Genomic DNA, 22,241 nt, shown 5'->3' on the forward strand with positions numbered 1-22,241 from the left:
AATCTGTAAAGCCATTTAAATCAATGCCTGGCACAAAGAAGGTACTTGGTAAAAAGTTAGAGGCTTATCCAGCTGGTGATAGGACATCATTCTGTCCTGCGTCTTCTGCGAGCACATGTCCCACTATTGCTTTGGGATGGTTGTGCACATGTCAGAGACAGTTTATCCATTTACTGCTTCTTAAGACAGGGTCTCACTGGATAGCTCGGGTTCACTGGGTAGCTCAGGCTGGCATCAAACTGGAGCTCCTCCTGCCTCAGCCTCTTCAGTGCTGGAATTACAGATATGTGCTACCATGCACAGTTACAATTCACGTCTTTACGTATTTTTTTTTCTTTTTTTTCGGAGCTGGGGACCGAACCCAGGGCCTTGCGCTTGCTAGGCAAGCGCTCTACCACTGAGCTAAATCCCCAACCCCACGTCTTTATATTTTAACGGCTCGGGCCATAATGTTTCAGCTTGAATGTGTGTGTGCACACGCATGTCTGTATATGTATGTGTGTATGTGCGCACATGTGCGTGTGTATCTACGTGTCAGTGCATTCAAGGTGGAGTAGGGGAGACCTCGGATGTCTCTTGCCTTATTACTTTCTGATATATTACCCAAGGCTTTCTCCCTGAATCTGGAGCTAACCTGTTCTAATATGGCTGGCCGAGGAGCAAGTCTTAACTATCCTCTTGGTTCCTTGTCCTCTCCCTTCTTCTTGTCTCTGTCCCCTGCCCTGGAGTTGCTGGTGTGCACACAGCTGCACACATCTTTTCCCTTTTTCTTTTGTTATGTAGGTGCAGGAGGCTGGAACTTAAGTTCTCATGATTGCCCAGCAAGCACGATTCCCCACTGAACCAAGGTTTCAGCTTCTCAGAATTCTTTTTTTTTTTTTTTTTTGGTTCTTTTTTTTTCGGAGCTGGGGACCGAACCCAGGGCCTTGCACTTCCTAGGCAAGCGCTCTACCACTGAGCTAAATCCCCAACCCCATCTCAGAATTCTTTTAATTGGGGGTTGGAAAGGTGGTAACTCAAAAGTAAAGAACGCTGGTTACTCTTCCTAAGGTCCTGGGTTCAGTTCCCAGCACCCACATGGTGGCTCCCGACCACCTGTAACTCCTGTTCCAAGGGGTCCAATGTCCTCATCTGGCCTCACATACATACATGCAAACGCTCACACATACACAAGAAATAAAATACATACTTTTTTTTTTTCGGAGCTGGGAACCGAACCCAGGGCCTTGCGCTTGCTAGGCAAGCACCCTACCACTGAGCTAAATCTCCAACCCCAATACATACATCTTTTAAAGGCGTGGGAGGCAGGTGTGGTAGTGAGATCCTGTCTCAAAAAATAAATAATTCTTTTTATTGGGCTGGGGAGATGGTTCAGTGGGCAAGACACTTGTCACTAAGCCCGACCACCTAAGTTATGTTCTGAAGACCCACGTGGTGGAGGTAGAGAATTCCTTTCCTTTGGCCTCCATTGCTGCGGTTTTTGCCACGCACATACCAAATAAATAAATAGAACACAAGAATTATTTTTATTGATCTCTCTTGAGCTGGGTAGGGAAGGCACCGTGCTTTGCCCGGTAACCTTGTAAACTAGGCTTTCTCCTATTGTTAGTCCATTCCTGGTACTATGACAAAACGCTCAAGGTGGATTGATTTATAAGTCATAGAAGGTCCCCTTTCGCAGTTATAGAGGCTGAGTAAGTCTAAGATCACAGTGGCAGAAGATAGGCTGTCTAGTAGGGGCCCACTCTATATCTGGTATTTTCCCAGGGCATCCCCAATCACTGGAAAAGAGAGATGTGTGCTGTGTCTGAAGGCCTCTTCTGTAAGGGTGTCTATTCCCATGTACAAGGGCAGAGCTTTCGTGACTTCATTACTTACTGAAAAATCTTGCCTCTTATTCCTACCACATGATGAGTTCAAGGCTAGCCTGGGCTACGTGCGATGCTGTCTGAAAAAGTCCAGGTTTGCAAAGGGTTAAGGAGAGCTAGTTAGACAGCTTGGTGGTCCAGTGCCAGTATGTACAGGGCCATTGTTTCAGATTCCAGTATTAAAACAAAACAAAACGATATTGTACAGGCTGGGAATCAAACCTTCAATCGAGGGCCTGTCAGGGGCACTTAATCAAGCCATAACATGCGCTACTGTTGGAACAGTGCTCACATGTTTTATAATTATGCCTTTATTTATTTTGTGCACATGTGTGTGGGTGTGCCCAGAGGTCTAAGGACAACTTAGAGGAGTCAGTTCTCTCCTTCCATCATGTGGGTCCTGGGGATCAAACTCATGTCATCAAGATTTGGCTGCAATCCCCTTTCCCCATTGAGCCATCTTGCCAGACTATGCCTTAGTAAGGTAAGACAGTTCTAAGCTGGGCACGTAGCTTGGTTGGTACAATGATTGGTTGCTTGGCCAGCATGTATGAGGCCATGGGTTCTGTCCCTAACACCGCATGAAACTGGACAGGGTGGTACATGGAAAGTGTCTGGCGAGTTTGAGGCCAGCATGAGCTATGTGAGACTCTGAGAAACAGGGAGGCAGGGGAGGAGAGAGGGTGAAAGATGATCTGGTGAGGTTGCCACCCAGAGCTGATAGCCAGCAGACCACCCTCCAGGAAGTCTGGGTTGGGTTGCCCTGCCCAGGCACTGTGGAGTGCCCACCTCATCCCTACCCTTCTCCTGGCTATTTGTCTCCCCTCCCCTAAGGGCCTTGAAGACACAGAAGTGAGAGTTCTTGGTGGCTTTGCTTTGAGGAAGTCAAATCTCAACCCTGAAACTGATGAAATCCGTCTCCAAAATTAGCAACCTCTAACCCCAAGGAAATTCTAGAACGTTCTCCCCAGCTTACACTCTCTGTGGTCAGAACAGGGAGGATGCACTCTGCTCCTGCACTGTTGGTGTGACAGTCTGTCACCTGCTGAGGATGACCGTGCCCTCTATTACCGGGTCACTCTTTCTCCTCTGTGTACACGAGTTCGTACGACTGTGGATACTCTGGCGCATGTGTGTGGAAGCCAGAGGACAACTCAGGTGACATTCCTCAGGCGTGATCCACCCCGCTTCCTTGAGACATGGTCTTTCACTAGGCTTGAGCTCTCTAAACTAACTGACCTGGGAAGGTCTAGTCTTCCCACCTCAATTAACCAACCTAGATCTTCCCTCACGGGCATGCCCAGAGGTGCGATTCATCCTGATTTAAAATCTAGTTGTGGGACCCTTTTCCTCCTGCTGGGTTGCCTTATCTAGCTTTGTGCTGGCATATGCCTGGTTTTCTTGTAGCTTGGTATGCTGTGTTTGGTCGATGTCCCTGGGAGGACTGTTTTTCTCTGAGGAAAGGAGTGGGGTGGAGGACTGGGGGAGAGGAGAGGTGCAGGGGGCAGGGAGGCTGGGGAGAGGGGAGGGAGGGGAAATTGTGGTTAGGATGTAATATAGAAAGAAGAATAAGAAAAATTAGAGCCGGGTGTGTTGGCATGCACCTGTAATCTCAGTACTTGGGCGGCAGCACTTGAGGCTAGCCTGGTCTACCAAGTGAGTCCGGGACAGCAAGGACTCTGTTACACAGAGAAATCCTGCCTTGAAAAACCAACCAATTAACCAACCAAACATACAAACAAATAATTTTTAAAAAGAAATTACAAAAGTAGAATCCAGTCAAGTCAGCAAAGAACATTAACCTTCATACCAGATATGGTGACCAGCCTGAAAGGTTACTGACCCATTCTGGGCCTCAGTTTCCCCATCCGTTCAGCAGAGTTAGACCCAATGTTGGTATAAATGCTAAGTGAACTAATGTGTAAGCTTGAATCCAGAATCCACTACACGCAGATTGTGTATGTGCTGGGAATCAAACCAGGACCTCATACATGCTAGGCAAGCTTACACTCTCTGCTGGCCAGCCCCCCTGCCCCAACCCCCCCACTGTAGAACTGTCTTCCTATCTTCCCCAAAGCAAGCCACAGCCAGTTTTGTCTCTCTTTTGCAGTGGCCTTTTGGTCTGCACATATGTATGTATGTATGTATGTATGTATGTATGTATGTATGTATGTTTGTTGCATGTATGCATGCATGTATGTATGACATGCATGCCTAGTTCCTGTGGAGGTCGGACACTGGCTCCTCTGGAACTGGAATTACAGATGGTTGGGGACTCTGGAAGAGCAAGCAGCATTCTTAACCACTGAGCCATCTCTTCAGCCCCGTGGCTCTTATTCTTAAAGCTCTCCTCAAAGAGGAGGAAGAGTGTCAAAGGGACTGAATATGCTCCAGTATTGATCCGTCTGGCCTGAGCATTTTAAAAGCTAAACAGGGAGTAAAGGAGAGGGAGAGAAGTTGACTAGAGGGAAAACACAAGGCTAGGGGAGGAACAGAACAGGGTGGGCAGGGCTCAGGCCGATGTCACTTTCTCCATCCATTGGCACCTGCACAGGACTCTCAGGAGCTCTTTGTGCTTCCTGATTCCTCCCCATACTCCCCCCACCCCCACCCCCAACCTTGCTTCCTCTTTACCCTGGAGACCTAGTCAGTACCTTGAAAACTTGCCCGGTCATTACTGTCTGGACCACCTGTGCCCATCCAGTAGACCTGGTGAGTCTGAAATGTGCAAACTCATTGTCATCAGTCCGTTTGAAACAAGCCAGTTTGACCACCACTCCTTTCCAGCTGGATCCCCCAGCTCCACCTCATAGAAACAACAGAAGTACTGCTAAGACTTAGTGAGCTGCCTGCCTTCCCCTCTTCCCATCTTTCATGGCTCTGAGAGCGACCATTCAGTCCTCCCAAGGGAACCCAAGCAGCCCTAGTCACGTTCACTCTGTCTGTATGCAGCAAGGTCAGTTTTCAGCCCAGCCCCCCAACAAGGTCTCTCCATGTAGACCAGGCTGGCCTGAAACAGGGCATTTGCCTCTGCCCCTTTTCCTCCAGTGCTGTAATGAAATCCGTGTGCCACACCCAGCTCTTGTTTTTAGTTTTTGATATCCTTGGCCTCTCACTTGAGGATTCTAGATTTCTGTTGCTGTGATAAAATGCTATGACCTTAAGCAACTTGGGAGGAAAGGGTTTATTTCATCTGACAACTTTCTGACCGTGCTCCATCACTAAATTAGGGAAGAACTCAAGTCAAGACAGTAGCTCAAGGCAGGAACTGAAGCAGGGGCTATAGAGGAACTCAGCTTCCTGGCTTGCTCCACATGGTTTGCTCAGCCTGTTTTCCTATACATACATAATTGTCTGGCCCCTCCCACATCCTCACTAAGAAAATGCTACACAGGCTTGCCTGCAACTCAGTCTTATGGATGCATTTTCCCAATTGTGGTTCCCTCAGATAACTTTAGCTTGTGTTAAGTTGATAACAACAAAAGACAGTTGACGTGCAATTGTTTATATCATCTTGACACACACAAATGCATCACTATTCAACTATAACCTTTCTCTTTATCCTCAAGCTCTCATTCATAATGGTGTCAAAATATACAACATAAGTAACTTTAAAAGTCCTATAGTTGGGCTGGAGAGATGGCTCAGCGGTTAAGAGCACTGGCTGCTCTTCCAGAGGTCCTGAGTTCAGTTCCCAGCAGATCTAGGGCCCACTTCTGGCCTGCAGCTGTACATGTAGGCAAAACACTGTATGTATACATCATAAATAAATCTTTTTTGAAAAAGTCCTATAGTCTTTAAAAATTTAAATACTTTAAAAGTTCAGTCTCTTTAAAACATCCAGAGTCTCTTATAAAGTTCAAAGCTTCTCTGAAATTCCAAAGTCTCACAACTGTGGGCTCCTGTAAAATAAAAGAACGAGTTGTTTCAAAAAGGAAGATTCAGGGACAGTTATAGATAAAGCAGAGCAAAACAGAAGCCCAGCAGAGTGTAGCTTGGTGTTGGGCTTCTGGGACTCACTCCTGATCTTCTGGGCTCCAACCTGCTTGAGCAGTTCTGCCTTTCTAGCTCTGCCTCCACAGCCTATTTAACTTGTCTGGTGGGATCATACCAGCTCCACAGTACCTGCTGATGTCCTGGGTGGTCGTCCTCTGGTACTGGCATCTCCAAAATACTGGGGTCTCTGCTACAGCTGGGCTGCATTCTCACCAGTAGCCTTTCCTGAGCTCTCTTTTGATCCTGTCACACTGTACCAAGCCTCAAGGTCTATCCATGACCCTTTCAATCCTGGGGCTTCTACTTCAACTGGGGCTGAATTCACTGTTGAATCCTTTTGACCTCTTGACCTCTCATAGTACCAAATCTCAGGTGGTCTTCACAGCTTCTCCATGTGTTCAAAACCAATACACACTGGGAGATGTTTACACATTTCCAAGTTTGGCTGCCAGTGTGAGAGCCTGGCCCCGTTGGACCACAGCTTCTGTGTGGTAACCCTGAGGAAATATTCCCAGGAGATTTCACCTTAGCGATGCTGGTCTCCTCTTAATCCCAGCTGATTCTTTAGCTCTGGCTGCTCAGTATCAATTGTCCAAGCAAAGCAAAGTTTTCGCTTAATGGTTCCTGGTTGGTTCCAGCTGATCAGAGTGGCTGATTCTTGACAGCCTTAGTAGAGTCTTTAAGGGACTCTCAAAGTTCCCTTTGAAACTTCACAAGCCAGGCCACCCTCATTTGCATTGCTCTCAACATTGTCTTCTACATCCCACAGTGGATCATTTATGTCTGAACACCCAATGGCTTTTCTAGCTCAAAGTTCCAGAGTTCCTCTATAACCCTTCCAAAACACAATCAGGTCTGTATCAGGAATACCCCATTCCTGGTACCAATTTCTGTCTTAGGGTTTCTGTTGCTGTGATTAAAAACATCACAACCAAAAGCAACTTGGGGATGAAAATATTTCTTCTTTCAACTCTCAGATCATACTCCATCACAGAGGGAAACCAGGGTAGGAACTCAAGGGAGAAACTGAGGCAGAATTCATGGAGGACACTGCTTATTTTCTTGATCATCTACCTCAGGCCACCTGCTTCAGGATGGCACTGTTCACAGTGTTCTGAGCCCTCCTACACAATCACTAATGAAGAAAAATGTCCCACAGACTTGCATAAAAGCCAGTCTCTCTTTTTTAAAAGATTTATTTATTTATTTATTTATTTATTTATTTATCTATCGTGCACTGTCACTCTCTTTAGACACACCAGAAGAGGGCATTGGATCCCAGTACAGATGGTTGCGAGCCACCATGTGGCTGCTGAGAATTGAACACAGGACCTCTGGAAGAGCTGTCAGTGCTCTTACCAGCTCAACCATCTGTCCAACCCCCACTCCCCTATAGGCCAGTCTTATGGAGATATTTTTTTAATTGTCCTATCAGAAGACTCTAGATTGTGTCAAATTGATAACAAACCCATAAAGGACACTAATCAGGTGCTCTCATTGAGCCACGCCCCCAGCCCCTCGCTGGGGGATTCTAGGCAGGGACTCTACCACTCAGCCATGTCCCCAGCCCCTCACTGGGGGATTCTAGGCAGGGGCTCTCCCACTGAGCCACAGCCCCAGCCCCTCACTGGGGCATTCTGGGAAAATGCTCTACCATTGATTCATATCCCCAGCCCCCCTGGAATTCTTCTATCTTCCCTACATGGCCCAGCCTACCTGTTCATTTCTCCATTTGTAACAAAGAAACCTTGATATAGGAATGTGGGTAGTTGGTAGGATGTTTGCCTAGTTTGCTCATTTATAGTGCCGTGTGCACATCTGATAGGAGGCTTTTATTGAACATGCCTGAAAACAAGCTCCCATGTCCTCAAACAAACTTTTCCCACTATTCTCTCCATCGCATTCATTTAATTTTGGGAATGGGTCTCACTGTGTTGCATAGACTGACCCCTTTCTGTATAGCTCATGCTAGCATTGAATTTGAGATTCTCCTTCCATAGGCCCTTGAACGTTGGAATTCCACACCTAAGCCACCACACCTATCTCTGTCTTGTGAGAAGTAATCTGGTCTCTCTGTTTCCTCTAGAAGATACCCACTGTGTCATTTTTGACTCCTTCCTCCTTCTCAGCCAACATCCATGGAAGAACATCCAATCTCAGTTCTACCTTAAAATAAATTCTAGACTGAGACGATAGCTCGGCCTGTAAAATGCTTGCTGAGGAAGCCTGGGAATCAATGTTTGGTTCTCCAGGTTCAAGGTAAAATCCTGTAAGCCCAGCCTGGTGAAGACAGAGGCAGGATTTCTGGAGCAAAGCTGGCCAGCCAGATGAGGAACCATATTGCCAAGTTCTGGGTTCAGAAAGACCTTGTGTCAAAATACAAAGTGGAGGGAGTAGGACTGAGGGAGATAATCGAATATCTCACAAGCACACACGTGTGTGAAAAGGCACACATATACACAGGCACACTATATCCACACGTAAAAATAAATTCCAACCCCATTTGCAGAATCCCGGGGTTCAGCCCCTGGTACTGAAAGAGAAGGCAGGTGAGGAAATAAACTGTGAACCCCAGCACACGTCATCACGTCTCCTGCTGCCTCCCTCGCCTCAGCCACCCTCATTTGGTCCCTGCTTAAGAGCTTGGCGCAAAGAACAAATGAAAGAAAAACAAGTCCAATTGTGTCACCTCTGTGCTCAAAACCTTTAAATAGTCAGTTATGGTGACATACGGTACGCCCTTCCTGCCACCACTCGGGAGACTGAACCGGGAGGAACGAATGGTCTAGCCTGGGCTACATAGTTAGCTCATATCCATGTTTCATGACCATATCTCAAAGAAGCAAAGATAAACATTGCAGGTAGTAAAGAAATGTGTGCAGAATGCAGAAAGAATTTGGAACTGTTTCTCCAAGTTTGGGGGAGACCAGACACTTGGCGTAGCTCCTAAAGGCTTACCGAGAGACTTGGTTCTTAAAGAACCACTGAGCTACTGAGATTGGGGTTTTTTTTTTTTTTTTTGTATTGGGTAAGGGTGGTGCCCAGTACCTTCTGGCAGGCAGGTGGCCGTCTGTGCTGGGCTGGTTCTATAGTTAGAGGCTACATGGGAAGGAAGCTCTTTCTGAGCATTATGTAACAGATGTGGCTTTGTGTAAATCACACTTCTGTAAACACAGCCCAGTTTTAAATGTACTAACGGAGATCGCTGTTTAAAGGCATGTGATGCCGTTCTCTTGTACCATAAATAAGTAATCTCTTCATTAGCGCTCCATGCATGTCAACTGTTCTCCATGAAGAAGTGTGGCATTCACTTAAAAAGGAAGACGGGCTGGAGAGATGGCTCAGTGGTTAAGGGCACTGACTGCTCTTCCAGAGGTCCCAAGTTCAAATCCCAGCGACCACAGGGTAGCTCGCAACCATCTGTAATGGGATCCGATGCCCTCTTCTGGTGTGTCTGAAGACAGCGACAGTGTACTCGCATACATGAAATAAGTCTTTAAAGCCATTAAGGTTTGCCCGCCAGTCATCGCATTGTATTTCGCCCTCTTCGCCCTCTTTCCTCTTGCTTCCTGTCTCCTTTTTTATTTATTTTCATTTTTCCCCCAAGATAGGGTTTCTCTGTGTAGCCCTGGCTGGCCTGGAACTCACCCCGTAGGCCAGGATGGTCTGAAACTCTGTCTCCCGAGTGCTGGGATTAAAGGCGTGCCCCAGCACCGCCCGGCTACTTCCTGCCATTCTTTTGCTGAGTTCTTTCCTGTATGGGATGTGCTTTTGTGGTGTGGTGGTATGTACTTGTAACCCCAACTAGTGTAGTGTTCGTGGCAGGAGAATCAAGGGTTCCAGACTACGTGCCGGCAGTGTGGGGCAGTTGGTAGAGTGCCTGTCCGGTATGCATAGCTCCGGATTTGGTCTGAAGTACTGCTTGAGGCCAAGCATGAGGGCACGTGCTAATAATCCCAGTTACTCGGGAGGTAGAGGGATTTGGAGGCTCAAGAGGTCAGGCCGTTGTCGGCATAACAGGTACCAGGCAGGAAAAGCTGAACTACATAGCAGTGTCAAGGGCAGAAAAATAATAATAAGATATAGTGTGACGTGTGCGGTGTCCCCTTCTCAGACCAGATAAATTTTGTGGGAAGGTGGGGAGCAGAGTCAAGTTCCAGGGAAGATCCAGTGTTTGGGACTAACAACCAAAGTGACGTGTATTAGTTGCACATGTGACATACTGTCTTAGGTTTGCCTCACGGTGACCAAAATACTACACAGAAACAACTTATGAGAGGCAGAGTATGTTTTGAGCCATGGTTTAGAAGGGTTTCAGTCCATCATGTCAGAGCCCGCGTCAGTATGGCTCTTCACATCCTGGCTGGCCAGGAAGCTGATAGGCTGTGGGTGGGGGAGGAGCGAGGAAGGGGGCGTGGCTACAACCCCAAAGGCTTGCCAGTAAATTCTGCTTCCCTCAGCTAGACCTCAAAATAGTCCCCCAAGATAACATCCTCAGCTGGGGGTGGGGTTGAGGACATTTAAATCAGGAGCCAATGGGGTGCATTTCAGATTTAAATCCTGACACACATTCTTGTGCTTTTTGCACCAATGGGACTTAGCAAGTGCTTTGTGGGATGTGACTGGTACAACACAGAACAAGACTATCTGATATGGATACAGAAGGGTGGGGAATGGAGGTTAGGGCTCTGGAATGTCCCCTCCCTGCATGTCCCTTGTCCTACTAATACCTTAAATGGGAGCCAGGTTACCTGGCTACTACCTGATGGTGTTTTGTTCGGACTTCCTAAACAGTGGCTGCTTGCCACGAATGCAACCTCTCTTTGCACCACACTGGGGTAGGTCTGTGTGTGCGAGGGCCTGTTCTTACAGGGGACACTCAACTATAAAACCCAGGGGCAGATGTTATGTGAGTAACTAGTAGACTGTTTTCGTGGGACAATAAATAGGTCAAGTTGTTTGGAACCTCTTCAGGTTTACTTCGTCCTCCCTGAGTTCTCATTCTTGGTTGTCTAACAAACTTTGTCCTTTCCACTCTTACGGGGTCAAAGTTGGTTAACTGTCTGCTCGTAGGAAAAGTTAGATTTTTCCTTTATATGTAGCACTAAGAGTGGAACCCTGGGCCTGGCCCATACCAAGCAAATGCTCTACTCCCAAGTCACACTCCAGTCCCTTACTGAGGGATTCTAGGCGGGGCTCTACCACTGAGCCACGCCCCCAGCCTCTCACTGGGGGATTCTAGGCAGGGGCTCTACCACTGAGCCACGCCCCCAGCCCCCTCACTGAGGGATTCTAGGCGGGGCTCTACCACTGAGCCACGCCCCCAGCCCCTCACTGGGGAAGTCTACAGCAGAGTTATGCCCCCGTCTTTAGGAATTTTATTTACTCTTAATGTTTTATTAAGAACTGTGTGGGCAGAGGTCCTATGGTAATATGGGTGTGAGGTAGAAGTGCCTATTGTGGAATTAGAACAAGAGTTAGGAAGGCAGGGGGTGTTTGGGAAGGAGAAGCAGTGGGCCTTAGCATTGCTGGGCTTGCAGCAATTACTTCCTGCCTCAGTCATGGGACAGACCGGTCACTCATGAATCAGTTCCGTGACGGATGCGGGGATCCGGATACTACCCATCTCAGCCCTCTACCTACTTTGTTTTGTGAGATCGTTGGTGTGGTGCTGCCATGGGCCCTTACTGGAGGAGAGAAGGAGAACTCCCAGTAGCTGTGGAAATGGGGCGTGGCAGAGAGCCTAAAGAGGATCCAGAGCCGTTGGGCAACATGGTGATTTGAGGGCAAACTTGGCCCAGCCCTGTCATCGGAACATTTCCCACAGGAGCCCTGGCAAGGGATGGATACTGCTGGCAGTATGGAAAACTTTATCTTGGGCCGTGCCTTACCTGTCTGCCACTGTCACCAACTCCCAGACATATACCTTAAGGGCGTGATGCTTCCCTTTAGCTCACAGTTTGAGAAGTTAGTCAAACCTTGATGGGAGGGCATAACTGAGTTCACAATGGCAGGAACTTGTGGTCAAGATTCTGTTTCTCTGTGGAGCAGGAAGCAGAGGTCAGACGGAAAGCAGAGTCAGGCTATTTCCTCAAGGTTTGCTCCCCCCTCCCCCGCGTGCAGTGACCCACTTCCTCCAGGAAGACATTGTCTTTCTGCATTCAAACAGCTTTGAGAAGGAGAATGGTTCGCTGCAGTTTGTTTGTTTGTTTTTTAAAGAATCTAACAAAAGCACCTTAGAGGAGAAAGCATTTATTCTAACACGTTCCATCATGGCGGAGAACCCCTGGCTAGCGGGCAGGGAGGGCTTGAGGGGAGCGCAGAAGTATTCAATCAGAAACCAAATGGAGCTGAGCTAGAAAGGCTCAAGGCCGCCCCCACTGACTCTCTTTCTCCAGAGAAGCTCCACCTCCCCAAGGTCCCACAACCTTCCCCGACAGTGCCACCAGCTGGAGACCAGCGCTTTCACACCTAAGCCCTGTGGGGGACATTTTTCATAGCACAGCAGACTGTGATGGGCCCGCCAGCAGAAGGCCTTCTGGGAAGTAGTGAGGGTAATGATGACGGGGAAATTGCAGTACCTGTTCCAGATAGATGGTGTGAGGGCCCTAATACTGTCAAGGGATCTACAATCACCCAGAAGGAGAGCTTCCTTCCGGCCTGTCTCTGAGGCCTGGAGTGTCTAGGTTAGATTAATTGCAGCGGGGCTTGAAGAACTGCCCTGAATATACGCGGCACCATCCTGCGGGATTCTTCAGAAGCATCCTGCTTACTACATACTGCCACACTAGCTCACACCTTTTGTTCATCTCTAGCTAGACTCCTGTTTTGCCCGGCTGTGGAGTTACTGAGTATTTCCTGTTAAAAAAGAAGCAAGCACGGGAAATGAGAGCAGGAAGTGGGAGAGGAAACAAAAAATTGAAAAGGAAGTGGAAAAAAACCAAAAAAGTTAAAATAGGCACAAATAGTTTCTTTTTATGTGTGTGGTGTTTTGCCTTTGTACATGTCTGTGTACCATGTGTGTGCCTGATGCTTGCAGAGACCAGAAGAGGGCGTTAGGGTCCCCTGGAACTGGTGTTTCAGACAATCGTGAGCCACCATGTAGATGCTGATGGAAGAGCAAGCAGGCTCTTGTCCACTGAGCCTCTCTCCAGCTCCTCTTTTTATTTTTGTGTGAAATGCAAATAGAACTGAGGGTCTTATTTATGCAAGACAGGCACTGGGCCACTGAGCCACGCCCCTAGCCCCTCACTGGGGAATCTAGGCAGGTGCCCTACCACTGAGCCACGCCCCCAGCCCCTCACTGGGGGATTCTAGGCAGGGGCTCTACCACTGAGCCACACCCCCCAGCCCCTCACTGGGGGATTCTAGGCAGGGGCTCTCCCACTGAGCCACGCCCCCAGCCCCTCACTGGGGGATTCTAGGCAGGGGCTCTCCCACTGAGCCACGCCCCCAGCCCCTCACTGGGGGATTCTAGGCAGGGACTCTACCACTGAGCCACGCCCCCAGCCCCTCACTTGGGATTCTAGGCAGGTGCCCTACCACTGAGCCACGCCCCCAGCCCCTCACTGGTGGATTCTAGGCAGGGCTCTACCACTGAGCCACGCCCCCAGCCCCTTATTGGGGAATCTAGGTGGGGACTCTACCACTGAGCTATAGGGCCAGCTCCTGTTTTTGTATGTCTTCTATTTTGTTTCTTAATCCCCTTCTTCCTTGCCCTTTTCTTGGGTGTTCTTTCTGGCCTCAGCAGGTGGTCTTCATTGGCCCCTTCCCACCAGGGCTACATCCCAAGCCTCTCTGTCCTACTCCTGCTATGGAACCTTTACATACTATCCTTGGTAGCCCAAAATCTGGGCTGCAGCCCAGAGCTGTGTGCGTGACTTGATGATGTCCAGTTGCTCCGCAAGCCAGCCCAGGCTCCACTGCCTGCTCTACCCAGTAGCAAGGCCTGGAAACTTCTCATTGGTCACATCCAGGCTGATCTGCCTGGAGGGAGTCTGTAAGTAGGGAGGCCTGGAGGGGGAGGAAGAGAAGTGGAGAGAGAAAGCCTCCCTTCCTTCAGTGCCTGCTGATAATTGGCTCTCGGGGACCAGCTGGGGACACAGGGGCCAGCTGGGCCAGGAAGTGCTGTACAATGCTCTTCTTTGAGGAGAGCCACTGCTGGCCGTAGGTCCCGTGTGACTGACTCCAGCGGAATAAAGAGAACAGAGTGTTCTCAAAGGATGTTCTCGAACCTAGACCCCCCTCCAGAGGTGAGACACAGAGCCCCCAACTTCCACCCTCTGCCCTGGGAGCACCCCCATCCTCCACTCGAATTTGCACCCGCCTGCAGAACTGGATCTGTCCAGACTGAATGATTTCCCTCTGAGTCTGGGCAGCTACTGAGTGGTATGCGGGAGCAGGCAGCATCGAGGCCTGGGGACTCTGTCCTGTCCTGTCCTGCTTTAGAGGGTATAGGGCCATCTAGAAGGACAAATCAGAGCTTATAATCTGGATGTGTGTCAAATGTTCATGCTGCTATGTGCGTGTGCGCGTGTGTGCGTGCGCGCGCGCGCACGTACGTGAGGGTTGGGGGTGTATAGACATGTCTGTGCATGTGTGTGATGTATAGGCGTGTCTTTGCGTGTCTGTGTGTGTGATGTATAGAAGTGTCTGTGTGTGTGCACGAGTGTGAGTGTGTGATGGATGTGTGTCTGGGTGTGATATATAGATATGTCTGTGTGTGTGTGTGTGTGTGATAGACATGTCTCTTTGTGTGTATCTGTGTGTGATGTATAGACTTGCCTGTGTGCGCATGCGTGCGTGCGTGCGTGCGTGTGCCTGTGCATACACGCATGTGTCACACTTCAGGTACCTTCCTTACTTGTTCTCCAACTTGCTTTCCTCCAGACAGGGTCTTTCCCTGAGCCCAGGCTCATCTGACCAGGGAGCCCCAGGGATCTGCCTGTCTCTGCCTCTGGTTGTGCCCCCCAAATCGAATCACACAGTTATGTGCGCCACACCTGGATTTTATGTGGGTGCTATGGGTTGAACTTGGGGTTGGTGCTTGTATGGCAGGAACTTTACTGAGAGCGATTCCTTCCTCGGCCCCTTTTACTCCTTCTTCTTCAGTTTTCCTGGACAGGGTTTCTCTGTGTGGCCGTGGCTGTCCTGGAACTTGCTCTGTTGACCAGGCTGACCTTGAACACTGAGATCCGCCTGCTTCTCTCGAGTGCTGGGATTAAAGTCATGTGCTTTCACCTCCTGGCTTGGATTTTAGTCTTTATGGGAGAAAGGCAATTGCTAAGTATATACAGCCAATGCTCTTAACCACTGAGCCATCTCTCCAGCTGTAATCAAAACATTTCATCTACGTCCTCTTGCTCCTGGAAATCTACACCTTAGAAATAAAAACATCAGTTACTACAAAATGGGTGGAGCTAGACCTAGTGGTCCATACCTGTCATTCCGTCTGCTCCAGGAGGCTGAAACGGAGGGAGTGGGGGGCGGGGTGGGCGTCTTACATCAATCTGTCTGGGGTAGAGCGGTCATTAGTGAGATCTAACAGTTAAGCCCCTGGTGGTGGTGGTGAACACCTTTAATCCCTGCACACAGAAGGCCAAGGCAGGCAGATCAGTTAAAAGAACAAGAGGATACGGTCCACCTTCATGATGTACAAAATAAGTAAATGTAATAATAATGATAATAATAATAATAGTAATAGTAATAAACTTCTTAGAAAAAACATACAGTAGAGTTTTGGGGGCTGGCTCAGCAGTTAAGAGCACATGGTGTTCTTGTAGAGTACCTGAGTTCAGTTTCCAGCGCCCACATCAGGCGGCTTACAACTCTGGCTCCAATTCCCCTGGCTCCAATTCCCCTGGCCTCTGGCACCCACACTAAAGTGGGCATACCCACAATCACCCATGCATACGTAAAAGTTTAAAAAGATAATAAATCTCTTAAAAATTTTCAACAACAGCGAAATAGCCAAGATGTTATGATTAGCGTTCACGCACGTTACTCACGTGTCAATATTAAAGTTAGCAGGGGAGTCTTGACGTTTGAAAACAACAGGGAAGGCATAGTCGGTTTCATGGTTTTCCGGGTAATTAAGAAAGGAGAAGGGATTTGCCCTCAAGTTGAAAGTTGGCCAAGAATGGATGGCAAGTCAGAGAAACCCGGTGGAAGTTTTGTTTTGTTTATTATTTGGGGAGGGAAGTACTTGCCGCAGCTCTTGTGTGAAGGTCAGGGGACATCTTTGTGGCTTGGTCTGTCCCACTGCATCTTCACGGGGGTCCTGGGAAGGGCACTCCAGTTGTCAGGTTTGCTGGGCCAGCACCTTTATTCGCCAGTCCATCACGCCAGCCCCTGGTGGGAAGGGTTTAGAAGTGGCAGAGGGGTGGCTGCTGGGCTCAGGCCGCAGTGGCTCCCTGACATCAGCATCTCTTCCTCTTGTATTCTGAGGACTAATGTTTCCCCAGGGGTGAAGAAGTCTTTCCTTTGTGTGGCCCCTTAATTACCACGCTGTTGTGCCAAGCCAGCGAGTAGCAGGCGGGTACAGCAGCTGGGCACAGCCAATGCCAGGCAGCAAAGCCTGCTCCCTTGGGACAGCTTGGGACAGCTGGTCTGGGAGTGCTGCCCACCTCTGCGCTACCCCCTCTCCCAAGCGGGGTACTCGAGAGGACCCAGAGGGCCCTTGGATGGTCTCTTGGCCCTCGTCAATACCAAGGGTCATTGGAGGAGTGGGGTGTTGGGGAGGAGGAGGGGGAGGGCTGTTGGAAGGGTCTCAGTAACTCTCAGAGGCTTATTTATTTCCTCCTCTTCCCCTCCCCCATCTTGTTTTTGCAGACGGTCAGCGTCAATAAGGCCATTAATACGCAGGAAGTGGCCGTGAAGGAAAAACATGCCAGGAATATCCTTTTGGACTGGATCCTCGGGAGGCCGACCCTGGAAGGGGGTCAAATGGTGGGAACTGAGGTCAGGAGGAGGCTTCTGGCTCAGCAACAGGGAAAGCAGCCCTTGCCAGGGACAGGAGCCTGCGGGATGGAAGCCGCTTCTGGTATAGCTACAGACTCAGAGAGCACAAGTCTCAGACACCCTAGCCTGGCCATGTCCAAGGGTCCTAGAAGGCCAGCAAGCCATGACTTTACTTTCTTAAGATTTATTTATTTACTATATGTATATAAGTATTCTATCTGCATGTACACCTGCATGACAGAAGAGGGCATCAGATCCCATTACAGATGGTTGTAAACTACCATGCGATTGCTGGGAATTGAACTCGGGACCTCTGGAAGAGCCCAACGCTCTTAACCATTGAGCCATCTCTCCAGCCCCCAGTTCAGGCCTTTTCTACTTATTTAGTTAGTTAAATTTATTTGGAGACACAGGCTCATGTAGCCCAGACTAGCCTCAGATTCACTGTGTACCTGACTTCTAGAAGGCTGGGATTACAGTGTTCACTTTTTAATGTAGTGTTGGGATGAAACCCAGGGCTTCATGCATACGAGGCAAGTTCTTCACCAACTGAGCTGCATTTAGATTTGATGTGCTTGTTTATTTTATCTTATTTATTATGTGAATGGGTGTTTTGCCTGCATGCATGTCTATATATACTTGCAGTGCACATAGTGGCCAGAAGAGGGCATCAGATCCTCTGAAACTGGAGCTACAGACAGTGGTGAGCGGTTATGTGGGTGCTGGGAACTGAACAAAAGTCGGTGAAGAGAAGCTGGTGCTCTTAACCACTGAGCCTTCTCTACCTCTACTTCTTTATTAATGGGTTTCGACGGTGGTTTTGAGACAGCGCCTCATTGTGTCTGCCAGGTTGGCCCCAAGATTGAGATTCTCCTGCCTCACGATTTCACTGGGGTTAGAGGTGTGCGTCACCACGCCCAGCTTCTAATGTCACTTTAATAATGTATAGGAATGCCTCCTGAGCTGCCTCAGCAGGCAAAGGCACGTTCTCCAACATCCAGGCATGTGCTGCAACTCACTGACACTCACACAGGCATGGCACATACATGAACAGACATCAGATCATAGGCACTGCACACATGAGAACGGTGGTCATAACCAAGACAAAAGTCAAAGAGGAGCCAGGTGTGGTGGCGCTCAGCTTTAATCCTGGCACTCGGGAGGGAGAAGCAGGAGTTTCTCTGTGAGTTTGAGGCCAGCCTGGACTACAGAGCGAGTTCTGGAACAGCCAGGGCTATACAGAGAAGTCCTGTCTCAAAAAAAAGCGATATAGGAAACACATGTTAAAAGGTTGGCATTGGTCTCGAGAGTGAATCCCATCCTGCATCTGGCTGGGTCAGGGTCACATGTTTAGATTACAGGTGACACATGCCTGTAATCTCAGCCACTGGGAAGAAGCAGGGTGATTCCTGTGAGTTGGAGGCCAGCCTGGGCTACAGAGTGAGACTATTTCATTAACACCAAAAACCAGGCTGGGGTCTGGGGGTGTGCCTTGCCTGACAGACACAGAGCTCTCAGTCCCAGACCAACTATCACATAAACGAGGTGTGGGCCTGCACTTCTGTAATCCCAGAAGTCTGGAGGTAGAGATCAAAGGATCAGAAGTTAGGTACTAAATTCTAGGGTATCCTGGGCTACTTCAATGTTGACCTGTCTCAAAAAGACGGGTGGGGCTGGTCAGATGGCTCAGCAAATGTAAAGGAGCTTGCCTTCAAGCCTGACGACCTGGATTCAATCTTGGAGACCCCAATAAATTGGGGTTTCCCCACTTGTACATGCCGGCACGCACACGTGCACGCACACATTAATGATCCATAAATACATTTAAAGTGTAATTAAAAAGAAAGAAAATCCCTTTTCACGGGAAACTGTTATAAAACAGGGAACGTGGTATTTTATACGCTCAGTCTCCAAGCTGCCACGCAAACCCGTAGAACTCTGGGGTCTTAGCAGTGAGCAGTGCCCCGCCCCCTTACTCAGCTCCACCCACCAAGCCTTTGTCTTCCCTGACTCCTCCCACCGTGTATTCTGGGCACCCACCATGAGAAAGGGGCGCAGACCTTCTGGTCTGTGGTCAACCGACTGCCTCTCTCCAGCAACGCCATGCTGTGCTGGAAGTTCTGCCACGTGTTCCACAAACTCCTTCGAGACGGACATCCGAACGTGAGACTCTGGGGCGGAAGGGGAGGCCAATGGCACAGGCGGGGAATGTGACACTTGAGTTCTGCTCCTGCTGCCTGGTTCAGATGCCCCGCGAGCAGAGGCGGGAATCGAAGCTTTAAAGATATGTTTTTATTTATATGTGCACGTGTGTATGTGTGTCACGTGTGTCCAGTTGCCTGATGAGGCCAAAAGCGGGCGTCAGATCCCCTGGGTCTGAAATTACAGGATGTTGGGAGCCACCCAGTGTAGGTACAGGGAAAGATACTCAGGCTCTCTGTCAGAACTGCAAACACCCGTAACTGCTGAGCCATCCCTCCAACCCCCGGAATTGAATCTTTAAAACTATTTTTTACTCAGAGAGCTAGCAATTAGAGATCATGTCTCCTAGCTCATCTTAAATCAGCAGATTATATAGGGATGAGGGGGCGGAGACAAAGACTTGTCAATCATTTCGGGATTCAGGCTTGCCCCTTTGGCCAGGCGCTCAGCCATATTTCTGACCATAAAATTCCACTCTCGATATTTGTGCCTCTTTTATTATCATCTCCTGCAATCTGCTCTCGTTTTGTGGATCTCTGGGCTCAAATGCTTATTGAAACATTGAGCCGCGTTAGTGTCTGCCGGTATCAGCCTGTCCCTGGGCTGGGAGGCAAACAATCGAAGCAAACCGTGGTGGTGCTAAGCCAGTTACATCGTGTATGTACTGATTACTTCTAACAATATGGAGCACGTGTATTATAGTATAGAATATAGATGTCCCCCCGACCCCCCTTCATATCTCCTGGCCCCTATCACTAGTAATTGTCAGTCCAGCATAGCAGTCGCTGGAACTGAGATTTCTGAATATTGTCCACTAATCTCCTCCACATGTGTGCTCTGGCACCCGTGCATGTGTGTGTGCACGCGTGTGTGCATGTGCAATTTCCCATAGGAGGTGGGTGCATCCCTTTTGATAGGTCTCTTCCCTACCCCAGCCCCAGATAGGTGGCTCTCTGGCCACCCCATCTCCCCTCAGGTTCTCTTCTCTTCTAGGTGCTGAAAGACTCTCTCAGATACAAAAATGAGTTAAGCGACATGAGCAGGATGTGGGTGAGTATGGAAATGTACCCAGGGACCCCTCTCTACTTCTCTTCCTCACACAGCCAGACACCGAGTATCGGATATAGCAAGTTATCCTGGCCTGGCCACAGCTTACCATGTAGCCAAGGTTGACCTAGAACCCATGATTGTCCTGTCTCCTCTTCCTGTGTGCACTATGTACAAGTGTGCATAGCCAATGAATTCAGTGTAGGGCCAGGGGGTGGGGAGATAGCACTCTGCCCCACTGAACCACGTTTCAGTCGCTCTCTTGATTGAATTCTTCAATGAGTCTTAGGGGTGCACTAAAGATGCCTCCACATGCATCGTCTTGCCCGAAGTCCCCAAAGCTACAGGAAAACTCTGGGTAGCCCAGGCTAGCCTAGAACGTGTACTCTTCCTATTTAGCCTCCTGGACACTGGGATTATAGGATGCAGTGGGGGGAGAGGGTGGTGAGGGTTCCAGTCTATGCCCTTGGGTGTGAAGGTCAGTTGTCAGCCTCAGGTGTGTTCCTCAGCTGTCCATCCTCTTGGGTTTTGTTCTTGACTGATTTTCACTTTTTTAAGACAGGATCTCTATATGACCCTGGCTGTCCTGAATTCACCAGGTATACCAGGCTGGCCTCTTATTCACTGAGATCCCCCCGCCTCTGCCTCCCACATGCTGGGCTGTAAGGTGGGCCACTCCAAGTTTCCCACCTTGATTTTTTTTTTAAGATTTATTTATTTTATTTATACAAGTACACTGTAGCTGTCTTCATGCACACCAGAAGAGGGCATCGGATCCCATATACAGATGGTTGTGAGCCACCATGTGGTTGCTGGGAATCGATCTCAGGACCTCTGGAAGAGCAGTTAACGCTCTTAACCACTGAACCATCTCTCCAGCCCCCCAACCTTGATTTTTAAGACAGGAGCTCCTTGGACCTGCAGCTCACCAATTAGGTTAAGCTGGTAGACCAATGAGCCCTGGGGATCCTCCTGCATCCATCTCCCCAACTCTGGGATCGCAGCCGTGCCCCTTAAGTCCTGAGAGTGAAGCTCAGGTCCCTGGCACCCCTTTACCAGCCAAGCCTCTCCCCAGCCCCGTTTTTCTTTTTCTCTTGTCCCTCCTTTCTTTACGGATCGATTGGGTCTCACTTTGTAACTCGTGCTGGTATTATCGAGCCTTCTACCTCAGTTTCCCCAGTGCTGGGACTGCAAATGTACAAGGCCAGACCTGGATTCCTTTAAAATATCTTTTTTTAAAATTTTTATTTGTCTGCGTGTGTGTATGGGAGTGATGGGGTACTGACATAGGTCAGAAGTGGTTGTCACATTCGCTGGGGCTGGAGTTACAGGCAGTTGTCTACTCAGGTCCTCTGTTAGTGCTGCATGCACTCTTGACAGCTGAGCCATGTCTCCAGCCTCTCTTCACAAGAGCTTATGCCTTGCAAATATTTTATGGCCATATTGATGGTTCCTGTGCCATGCATTGCTTTTTATAATCCCTTTATCCGTCCTTGGAGCTCTGTTTGGCCATCTGGCATTTCTGGTGAATTTTAGTTATTCTGCACATTTTCCTTTTGTGCTTTTTGATTCCCCGCTGGGAACACAATTCTTTGAAGTCGGTAACGAAGACAGGTTCCTCCAGAGAGAACCTGTGTTTGCCTCCATAGAGATCGCTCTCAATTAAACGCTCCGCTGCATGTTTATGAGTTCTGGGGAGGTCTCCCTGGGGAGTGTCGGCTGGGTCTCCTTTCCAACACTGGAATTTACTTCTTTTTATCACAGAACTGAGTGGAGGAAATCAAAATGGACTGTCCTCAAGGATCCCCTCCATATTTTTTAGGTTGCACGCGCGTATGTGTATATGTGCGCGTGTGCGCGCGCGCATGCATGTGTGTGGAGAGGAGGTCCGTGCATGCCAACAAGCATGGCTGCCGGAGTCCATGTTTCCCCTCCACCGTGTGGGACCCTGAGGTTATCAGGCATGGTGGAAAACAGCTTTACCCTCTGGGCCAATTTCTGCCTTATCCTTTAAATAACATGTATTATATGTTGCGGTAAGCAGGACACCTGAGTGGCTAACACTCCTGGAAAAGTCAGACGACACCTTGTCTGTGGTACTCAGTCCTCTCCTTCCACCAGGCGGGTCCAAGGGATTCTTGTTGTACTTGGCAGCGAAAGCTCTCACTC

General features: G+C 49.0%; 1 protein-coding gene across 15 annotated transcripts in view; it reads left to right on the top strand.

Annotated features, from left to right (window-relative positions):
* Hip1 (huntingtin interacting protein 1) overlaps positions 1-22,241 on the top strand; it is a 134,483-nt gene that overhangs the window by 64,137 nt on the left and 48,105 nt on the right. For 14 of the 15 annotated variants that reach the window (NM_001415756.1, XM_087577676.1, XM_087577678.1 and 11 more), the window contains 3 exon segments: positions 16,695-16,758; positions 18,844-18,986; positions 20,019-20,075. In NM_001415756.1, coding sequence (NP_001402685.1) covers positions 16,695-16,758; positions 18,844-18,986; positions 20,019-20,075 — 264 coding nt within the window. 15 annotated transcript variants of the gene reach the window in all.

The sequence above is a fragment of the Rattus norvegicus genome, chromosome 12 (assembly GCF_021556685.1).
Source record: "Rattus norvegicus strain SHRSP/BbbUtx chromosome 12, alternate assembly SHRSP_T2T, whole genome shotgun sequence".
Taxonomy (NCBI): Eukaryota; Metazoa; Chordata; class Mammalia; order Rodentia; family Muridae; genus Rattus; species Rattus norvegicus.